Raw genomic sequence first — 11,230 nt, 5'->3', positions numbered from 1 at the left:
CTACATTGAGGACTCATTGGTGGCCTACTCTATGGTCTGGTTGACACATTCCACATTTCCTTTCTCAATTTTATTTGACCTATAATGGTTTACTTTTTTAAATTGTGACTTGGATGAAGAGTTTTCGGTGTCTCATTGGCACTTATACCACATCTTCTTGTATCTATACACACACATTAACAGTAAACGTACAGTAAAACTCCGTTTAAATGAATCCGATGTTAGAACTGGTAACATAAGAAACTAAACCAAATAACAGTGATACATACATTAATAAAGAATTTATAACTATTACTGACATAAGTTGATCTTTTCATCATTTGAAATTCAACTGCATATCCTCCCGTAGGATGCCATTACAAATTATACGAGCAGAAAATACCTTTATCCTGCAATTAGGTGTTCTACTTTACAGATACAGCCCTACAGATATTGCTATGCTGTATCTGTATACTATACAGAAACGATTACCTTTATACGTTCATTTGTTTACAAATATTTCTTTAGAGCAATAAGAATCACACCAGTTTTCTGATAACATACACACATGAACAGCAGTCTATTTTACGATGACAAATATCGACTTCAAAACTTGAATGTGTATGATTGCGTAACAAAAACAACGATGTCAGTTTCAGCATGCATGTTTAGTGAATGTCGAGTCTGGAGCGATGGACAACTCGTACACTACTGTTTCAAATTGGACAATGTTTTGTTATTTGTGTTTACTGTTGAAATAAGTTGTCATGTTAAAAATAGATAATTATACTCTAGAACGATGTATTATTGTTGACATTTCGAGATTCTTTTTTTGCGAACCCGTCTTCAGCTGAATGTGTAATTACTGTGTCGTATTACTACACGAGCCTCAAAGGATCTTAAATAGAAAATAAATGTAAAACATGTGTTTTTGTGTCTTTCAAAACACAAATAATATACAGAATTAATTGCAGGATAAAGACAATAACTGTTTAGTGTCTTTAAATATCATCAGTAATTGTACTCGAAACAGGTATAATAGCTCGCTAAAAGCTCGCATACACCTTGTTTCCTACCCTCTTATAAATACAGCTGATATATTTAAAGACACTTAACAGTTATTGTCTATGTCTCCTGAAAACTACTGATGTTAGAATATTTCTATTTTTTTTTTTATTTCAGATGAAAAAGACACTATCAGTGAGTTTTAATTTTATTCAAAAAATGCCACCTTTAATGACTTGACAACAGTAACGTATATATCTTGTGATATCGAAAACCCTGGTGTAATAGCTTTTCAGTTATACAGATTTTGTTTTGTCTAGTCAAATACAGTGTCTAGCGATTTTCGCACAAATATGAAAATGTGCGGTACATATGAAAATGTGCGGTACATAGGACGATTTGAAAACGCGACTAAAATACACACAAAATTCTGATAAAAATTAATGGATACATGCATTGTTAATTGTATAATTCAGGCTTATTGTAATTTGGATATAAATATGATAATTTGAGTCAAATCAGTAATCATGAGTTACTATTGTTATTCAACCGTGAAAAGTACGTGTCATGCTTATTTGCTGTTTTGATTTTGTGTTGCTAGTTAAATTCGAATAGCTTTCCTGTTTTTTTGTTTTTGTTTTGTTGTTTTTACGATTCGTTTTTGCTTTTTTTTTTTTGCTTTTTTTAAGGGGGGGGGGCTTAAAAATGTCCTGAAATGCATCTCTTTTATCATTTTATTTGGATAAATATAATAACGTTTCGAGAGATACGATTGAATGAGCTGTTTATTGAAAATGATCAATCAGTTGTAGTTTAAATTTTGCGTAATCAGTATTTTAAGAGTAAACAGAATATTTAAAATCACACACATAAAACAGTTCATAAATCATAAAATAAAGTAACGATATATGGTTTATGGAAGTAAACAATTATATTTTATTGTTAAAATACATGTTAACAACATAAAAATAATTTTCAATCATAAATTGTATATTTTCACATACTTTGATATTTAGCAAAACATAATTACCCTAATTGAATGTTATTTAAATGATTTTATCATAAAATATAGTTATTTTATAATCAAAATGTTTTATTTACTTTTCGTCAATATTTTCGGTTGACATCGTTCGATGATTTCAAAGTAAGAACATACAAAAATAATTCGATGTCAGAAGAAGGAAATATGTTCTGCATTTTCAATGTATATTCTTTGGAACAAAGTCAATATTGAACAAAAAGGTATTACGTTGATACAGTTTGAAATTTTTTACTGCTTACTCTTAACTCACTTGTTAATTATTGAGACAAACAAAACCTAAAATCTAAAAAAAAAACCCATTTCAGACAGATTTTTGAAGTTATTTTACTATTATGATAACTCTTTGTTAAGGAGATTAATCTGATAATTATAATGACGACGAGTCAACGATGATGTGATGATGATGATGATGATGATGATGATCGCGTGCGTGATATGTTCAAATACTTCTACATGTACAAATGAGGCATTTTAAAGTATCATGTGTTTATGAAAATGATAGTAAAACTCATCGAAAGGATTCCAACTTAACTTTCGTCAATTGGAGTTTATCGACTGGACTTAGCAATGAACTAGAAAAAGTATACATTGAAAACGAATTGAAAATAATTTACATATATTTTTCAGGTTACCAGAAATGGCTTATAGTCATGATGGTTATTTTAAAGATTTACAAATAATTCATACAAAAGTTAATCCTTCACCAAGGGACACATCAGATTCTTCTTCTCGGAAACTGAATAAACATCGAAGAAAACTGCCAGACCTAAGAGTGCCGTCAGTTATTGTTCTGTTCGTCTTTAATAACATATTTGGATTTTTAGCCTACCATTTTGCAGGTAATCAAAATATATTAATAAATGACATACGTCCGAAGCGCTCGTCTAAAATCACCTTTAGTAGATCGCTTTTCTAGAACTACATTAACCAGGTTAGTTGTGTGTAGCTTGTACAAAGGAGACAGAGCCCATCTGGTTATCACCAACATTTTAAAACTTTCCTCATGATATTCACAGTAGTGGCTCATATTATAATAAACGCATATGATATTGATAAGATTTTGCCACGAGAAACATATGATTGCTATGTAGACTACCAATATAATGATGTTAGACCTGCAATACTGCAAAAAGATACGCGACACTACGATATATATAGGCCAAATTACCTTCTACTAATAATGCGATAGTTATATGCACATACATTATTATTTTGCTATGGGTTAGTGATTCACACATTTGTGCATTTCGGGTGTATATATAAATTAAAGCACAACTTTCGTAAAGGCTTGCTTACATAATTCATGTCAACCGCGGAATTTATTATCTACGAATTGACATTTTCTTTCCCAATGATTGGCACTCAAGAATATAATTAATCACTAGTATAATGTTTTCAAAATGCGAGTCTGATGGTAGATGAAGTATGTCCGGAAGCCAGTGCCTAGATGTTTTTTTATGATTTGAATACTATAGTTGTCAGTATATTTTGTGTTAAGTTTTAAAGCATATTAAAAAATAAAGTTTTAAATGAAAACGCCAACTGTTCTCTAGGAACTTTTTCTTCTCAGTTCCTGTGTAGAAATATCATTTTATGTTTTCATAAGGGGTAGCCAGTGGTGGAGGTTGTTCAACAATAATTGATAAAGAAGGTACAGAATCATCATTTCGCTACTTGCTTTTTCGTTATTTGATATCATATATGTTAAAATATAATTAGGATAAAGGACTCCGACTAATTTCGAACGTTCGACAGATCAGACCACACGATTGTGAAAGTTTTTGAAAGGAGGCATATATGTCTGATTTGCTTACTTCATAATAAATTACGTTGTCTTTTCTTTATAATCACGCCATCTCAGAACAAAATAACTGTTTTCTCAACGATATGTTTTGACTGCACCCTCTTGTTTGGTATTATACCACATGCCAGCAACATAACAAACATAATAACGCATCTGATGGTTTGTTTCTTTTCAGTTTCATCAAAGAATGAATGGAAAAAAGAAAATTACAAAAAGTCGAAAGAGCATTTCAAAAGTTCTTTGACATACCTGCTAATTGGTATTCTATTTGGTTTGACAACGTATACACTTCTGATTGCACTATATGTCAACCACACGCATCTTTTTTGTTCAACCGGAAATGACGTACATATACAAAATGTCGTGAAGAACATGAACAATGGTTGTGGTGGAAAGTGTGTTAAATCGAACTTCATAAGCATAAATTCTACTGGAGCTTTTCAAACAATATTGCGGTCTGATGGAACAACGACATTTAGTTTGTTTTCTGTAGTCAACGACACACTTTGGACATCGAACGACACAGCGCTATTTATTGCAACAGAAATGACAAAAGTATATAATTTCACAGGCACGGATGAATTCTGCAAGACAGATGAAATGACAACAACAGAAATTTGGAACACACGCTTATTTTCTTCAACAGACCAGACAACAGAGTCCACAAATACCTCTATAACAACATCCGTAACAAATATGTTGGACACTTTAAGTACAACTAAAGTTTCACCAATTAACAATTGAGTCACAAAAAATGTGTTTTGAGCAAAAATGCAAGCAAAATGAAATATTTTAGATATCGTTTAATCTCTCTCCCCCCCCCCCTTAATTCAAAGTAGATATGGTCATTATTCCACAGAATATATTGTTTTCTTTTTCTTTTTGTCAATTTTAAACATTGATATTAAAAACCAATTGGATGATTTGAATTAATAACTCGAACAATAACTTATATATATACCAAAGAAAAAGAGGATTATTTTGAATCTATATAAAAATGAAACATATCTTGCAATTAACATCAAATGAAATGCTTCCTTTTTCACACAACAGAAGCTTCCTCGAAATGCACATCTAGTGCAAAAAATAAGTAATATCATTACTACTACTGGGTCAATACTTCTGCTGGTGGAGTGTTAGTTCCATAGGGTTTCTCCATCCTAGTAAGCAGCACTTTGGTACTGGCATGACAATATGGATTTGGAAATTAGTTGTTAATGTCTGTGTCATTTTGGTCTCTTGTGGACAGTTGTCTCATTGACAATCATACCACATCTTCTTTTTTACAATTAATTTGGGAATTGATGTTAAATTAAGGAATATGGTTTCTTCATACAAAGCTGTGATTCCTTTTCCAATTTTGGATTTACTCTTTTTTTTTCTTTTCTTAAAAGATCTTCATATTCTTCAATAGGATTTTGATTTTGTCGAAATGCGCATCTGGTGCAGAAAAATTGGTGCCATTAATATTATTATGCACTACATACTTCATTTGGTAAGATGAAGAAAATTGTGGCTGGATATTTAACAGTCGCTGATATTATTGTAGAATGGTACAAACCAAACTATTACTTGCTTAACTAATAATATTTATTGCTTACATGTAGATCAATTTTGATCAGCCTCGACATCATTGTGAAAAAATTTCACATAGTTTTATCGAGTATTTATGGAAACAGTCTGTTGAATTCAATTTATAATTACACAAGTATTAAAATCGTCAAAAACTCATATGAGAATTTCAACATCATATTTAATTATTCGGGTTTTATTTGCACAAGGCCAATAACATTAATAGGTTTTTAATCAGTCCAGTGGAGGGATAAATAAGCTTATAACATATAGCTTTCACCAGATTTGTTTTTTTGGTCAGTATATATCATGTGCACTTATATTTAAGATACAGTCTTTAAATTTCCAATGATTTACGTTTCGATTAACGTCAATCTCATGTAACGTGTATCGTGTTTCGTTAACCGTTGCTTCAATTTCGTATTTTTCAATGTTTTTTCCGGTCGCTCTTAGAATGGGTTTCACATTTAGCATTTTTCTATCTTTTTATTGAATAAAAGAATTGTTGATGACTAACCTGTTTAAATAAGTGAAAAGAAATCAATTATATAAACCATGATATTATTCATGTATGTATTTCATAGTTCTGAATGTTCTTGCATTCTATTACTGTGAATTCATTGTTATTCATTGGATGCTTTTTTTCGTGGATTTCGTGGATACAGATTAACCACGAAATCAAGGATTCAACGAAATACAATTTTCTGTAAGGTAGTACTAGTATGCAGATTTTGGCAAAACCCTGAAATCAAATATCCACGAACATGGACATTTTCCTCAATCCACGAAAATTAGTACCCACGAAAATAAATTAATTCACAGTATACTGTATTCCTGTCACTTAATGTTGTTTTAAGATTGAAATATAAGCGGGAGGTTTGGCTTACCATAAAACCAGGTTCAATCCACAACAAAAATGTCCTGTTCCAAGTCAGAAATATGGCAGCCTGTTTCTATGTATGTTGGCGTTGTTTTTTTTAGCAGTTTAGTGTTTCCCTCGGTTTATCTTTGTGACCCGGATTTGAATAAGTTAAATTGATTTTTGAGTATTGAACAGCAGTATACTATTATTATATAAAAAAGAAGATGTGGTATGATTGCCAATGAGACAACTATCCACAAAAGACCAAAATGACACAGACATTAACAACTATATGTCACCGTACGGCCTTCAACAATGATCAAAGCCCATACCGCATAGTCAGCTATAAAAGGCCCCGATAAGACAATGTAAAACAATACAAACGAGAAACTAACGGCCTTATTTATGTAAAATTAATTGATTGCCTTTATTCATATGTTTGGTACCAGACATACTTCGTTGTTTGTGGGACGGACCACATCAATTTTAAATTATTTAGTACGTTGCCGTAGCTTTATATTTATGAGAGTGATTATATAAAATCCGATAAACACTGAATGTACACAACTTCATACACTCCTGCCCTTTATCTGCATCTGCATACAATAATTACCTTCGCTGTTAGACTGAAACCTACATGTTAACGTCTTAAGACGTTTTGTCATTACTTCGCTACATGTCGATCGTTGGTCTATTGGTTATAATACGCACTGCTGTTGAGTCATATCTTTGCAAACACATGAAGTGCAAATTATTTACAGTCAAGTCATAATAATGGATTTATATTAAAAAATAACGTAAGAAATAGCTTTATATAGGATAAAAAATAGTTGATTGACGTTCGCCTTAAAATTTACAGGACCACATGTGTGGTAGAATAATTGTTAGTATACAAAATTTGGTTTTAAAGGTTGATCATTGGTAGCTTCTATCAAAATAAGTTTATACTTATGGGTGGTCTTATTTTACTTTTTTGTTTGTGTAAAGACTCGTCAACTCTTACCCGACATTCATTCGCCCAGGGCATGTTTTATTTTAAATTAATGAACAAATTTCGAAAAATTGAAGCGGAGTCCAAATCACAAAAAAGGTTTGCGTTATACATGTTAAAAAAACCTTTACATTGAAATATAGATTTAGAAAAAAAATCAAAGTTGTGATTTTATCTTCTCGTGTTCTTGATAGGTTATTTTCTCAACGACTATCTGATAATAATCAATAAAATGTATTACAATTTTCACTCTCATCAACAGATTCATTTGTAATACATGTATTAAAATATACTAGTTTATAAAATTGCATTTGCCACATACATAATGGTTTTTCAAATTTGAAACATCAACTTCAATCTATGAATGAGCCGTGTTTACAACTTTAATGAGTAAACTCGTTCACAATGTAGGTAAGGACCCCATACGGCAAATAAAAATAGAGATACGAAATTATTAAAAGAGTCTTGTGCTTTAGTATCCCTGATACTTTGTTAAATATTGGCGAAAAACTATGTGAGGCTTTACGTGTCTTCAGTAGAATGGTTATATTTTTTTTGTCAGTATAGAGACAACAGAGAAAAGTTGGAAATAAAAACATCTTTAACCTAAAACAAAATACTTTGTATCAGAAGGACAATACACATACCTTGACTTCTATAAAATATTGTGATTCTATTGGCAAGGAATGTCATTATCGTTCGTTTATTTGTAAGATACTCAAAATTCAACATAATCTTTCAAAATTGCTGTTTCGGGCTTGCATTTGACATTTGAGCTGTATCGGATAGAACTCGAACTTATGCAAGTGTACGTTTACATGTAGATCTATAAGACTTTGAACGATTTTGGTACATTCAAATTACAAAATTAAAAGATGACTGTTGGTCTTTTTTGTAGAGTTCTTTTAAAATATCAAATTTCAAACAGTTACAGACTTCTCCTTGAGATTTTCTTCAACCTTTAGAGGATAACAGATGTATTTGATATGCATTTGAATAAGGTCGATTTCTATGCGACGCAGCCTATTTATAATTCGACTACACAACTGTAAAATACACTTATAAACGTGTTGAAACGCGGAAACCACATTGATAGTTAATCAGTTTATCGGTTGATCATAATAGATAGTCAGCGTAAAGTATACTTTACGTTTGACCATCATAGATGGTCTAATTAATGTGACTCCCGAGCAGATGATTATATTTAATATAAATGTTTTCGATAATGATAGTCAACCTCAACAAAGTGAATTAAAGCACGAGTCGCTTGAAATTAAACTTAAATTCTTGCCGATTGTAAAGGTGGTCAACTTTTTTCTTCTTTTGCTTTTGCAAGTAGATGTTTGCATCATAGACACGACAATGTATATGTTTTTTTGAGATGGGTGACAGTTGTTATAAGTAATCTTATGTTATTTAAGGACAAAATTACTTCAACGTGTAATACTTATCTTAATTACCTCTAAATATATAGATCAGAATCAAGCAATATTCCTCAAATTCCTTCACAGGTAAACGTCAAAAGACCAATATTGTCTGTTGTCACAGGCCATTTAGCTTTTAACCCCAAGTGTCTATAAAATGAATTGTGTTATGAGGAAAGGGCGATTTGAAATTGAGTTATCGGTGCTGACAATTACCGAAAATACGTTTCCGAGCACAGTAACAAGTCCCTATAAAAGGACGAACCAGTTTAAATAGAAGATATTCTACAGGACAACAAAGGCAGTATGATTAGACTTAGAAGTTGTAGTCTCTCTTACTTGAAAGTAATTAAGAAATGTTCCTTATGATGTGTTGTGTCTTATTTATAATTCAAATTTGGATGTTCACTTTTTCATGCTTCTGGCATACGTAAATTATTTTTGTTTTGTTTGCTAGTTCAGGAAAGCAGACGCCAGTGTTCACTCTAAAACATGAATATGAACCAAAATATGAAAGAAAAAAAACCCCAAAGACTGACAAAGGCAATAGGATCCTGACTAAGGTTTGGCGCAACGAGTAACGGCTCAAACATGACTTTTGTGAGAGCAAAGCACATTTGATTAAACGTTAAATAAATTAAACTTTTAAGTATCCATTATTAATTTTTAAAAAAACCTTTTACTTATTAAATAGTTATTGTTTCAAAACATATACAATTTATCAAGCATAGACTGAACAGAAAACTATAGTTGTTTAAAAGAGACGGTAGTGTTAAACAACTTACGACCTGTGAGTAGATTACAGTGGTAGAAGACCAACTGTGATGTTACCATTTTCATAACCTGCTGATATCTAAAGTTATCTAATCAACATAAATATAATTGTGAGGAACATATACTGTTAATTAAATTTTTTAAAGACATTGGCTCTGAAGTAACAAAAACTTCAGGAATACAAGTACCAGATAAACAAGAAAATGTGTTCAAAAATATAAAATCTCCCAAACAATTTGATGAGACTGTCATTAAAGTGAGAGGGTTAGCGCTATAAAACCAGGTTCAATCCACCGTTTTCTACATTTGAAAATGCCTGTACGAAATCAGGAATATGACACTTCTTGTCCATTCGTTTTTGATGCGTTTTGTTATTTGATTTTGCCATGTGATTATGGACTTTCCGAATTGATTTTCCTCTAAGTTCAGTATTTTTGTGATTTTACTTTTTTCTGGACAAGTATAAGAACAATGTTTGTAGCATAATCAATATTACTGTTTTTAAGTTCATCACAGTTTGATTTTTAATCGTCTATTTCTGAGCTAGCCTTAAATATATACATATTATCTGACTATGCATGAATATCATTTATATTACATGTATATGCCCATTGAATTATTAAAAAAAAAAATAAGATATGTTGTTATATGATTTTTTCAGATATGCAATAAACATCTACCTTTTAATTAATTGTATTCCTTTGTTTTGTTCATTCATACGCCTATTTGATAAATATAGCATACATGTATAGTATGACCTTTTTCGGGGTATGCTTCGAAAACTGTCATCTATGGCTACTTTCATTATTTTGTTTTTGTTCCTGTGACATTGTTTACAATTACTTTTCCCATTAGTTTTTTGTGACTTTCTTGCTGGCAACAAAAACAGAAATCAGATAAAAAAGCAATGTCTTTAAGTATAATTCAACTAAGAATTTTAGTTTATGCAAAAAAATAAATGTCATTTTTAGCTCTCAAAAGGGTCAAGTGACCCTATATTGACATCTTAACGAGTTTATAGTATTTTTTTAACACTTTTTTGTAAAAGTATTTGGACAAGTAGAATTGAGTATAGCCACAATTTTCAGGTGGATATCTTGATATAAAAAATATTCAATGACCATGTTCTACAATCAACATGGCATCAATGACTAAAAGTAGAACATGGGGATATATAGGTCTATGGAAAAATGTTAAAAAAGATTTTCAAATGGTGACAACTTGAAAACGCATTCAAATAATTATAAGGGTCTTTAGTAACTAATATAAAAGAGAGGCGAAAAATACCAGTGGAATATTCAACCTCATTAGTCGAAAATATACTGAAATGCAGTCGACTTTGGCGTTTGATAGTTCATTGATTACATTCTGGCGTATCACAAACAAACAACTTGTTACGTCTCATTTCATTGGCCGAAAGATTTAAATACAACAACAATGTAGTCAGTGTGCACGTGAATTGACACAGGTGACCGACAATGGAATTTACTATGTGACTACGAACGTAAAAACAATGATCTGTATAGTTTACAAACCTTTGGTCAAAAGAAATAAATAGATGTTTCGTTTACTTCAAATAGTGGGGTCGAATTTCATGCAGCAACTCAATTATCTTGTACCCGGCATGATGAAAAATATAAGGATAAAATAAAATACATGTGCCGCTTTTATACGGATGAATATATGAACCACTTTTAATTTCTTTCATACTGACGATAGGTTATAATCCTAACAATGTCGTAGTCACTTATAATAAGTATCGCATAATACTGATCCA

The 11,230-nt window shown here is 31.2% G+C and overlaps 1 protein-coding gene across 1 annotated transcript; it reads left to right on the top strand.

Annotated features, from left to right (window-relative positions):
• Nucleotides 1-2,128: 2,128 nt before the first annotated feature.
• Nucleotides 2,129-4,579, top strand: LOC134709433 (uncharacterized). The gene is made up of 3 exons (XM_063569594.1): nucleotides 2,129-2,226; nucleotides 2,654-2,865; nucleotides 4,006-4,579. Exons 2-3 carry the CDS (start codon nucleotides 2,664-2,666, stop codon nucleotides 4,572-4,574), a joined length of 771 nt encoding a protein of 256 aa, XP_063425664.1. The 5' UTR covers nucleotides 2,129-2,226; nucleotides 2,654-2,663; the 3' UTR covers nucleotides 4,575-4,579.
• Nucleotides 4,580-11,230: the final 6,651 nt, after the last annotated feature.

The sequence above is a fragment of the Mytilus trossulus genome, chromosome 3 (assembly GCF_036588685.1).
Source record: "Mytilus trossulus isolate FHL-02 chromosome 3, PNRI_Mtr1.1.1.hap1, whole genome shotgun sequence".
Lineage (NCBI taxonomy): Eukaryota > Metazoa > Mollusca > Bivalvia > Mytilida > Mytilidae > Mytilus > Mytilus trossulus.
The sequence above is the reverse complement of the archived record's forward strand: the minus strand, read 5'-3'. Positions and strand labels throughout refer to the sequence as shown.

What these genes read in the sequence shown, in the direction of transcription:
- LOC134709433 (XM_063569594.1), top strand. Translation starts at nt 2,664, where the DNA reads ATGGCTTATAGTCATGATGGTTATTTTAAAGATTTACAAATAATTCAT. An exon ending in TTTAGCCTACCATTTTGCAG is followed by an intron (nt 2,866 to 4,005) that starts GTAATCAAAATA and finishes GTTTCTTTTCAG; the next exon opens with TTTCATCAAAGAATGAATGG.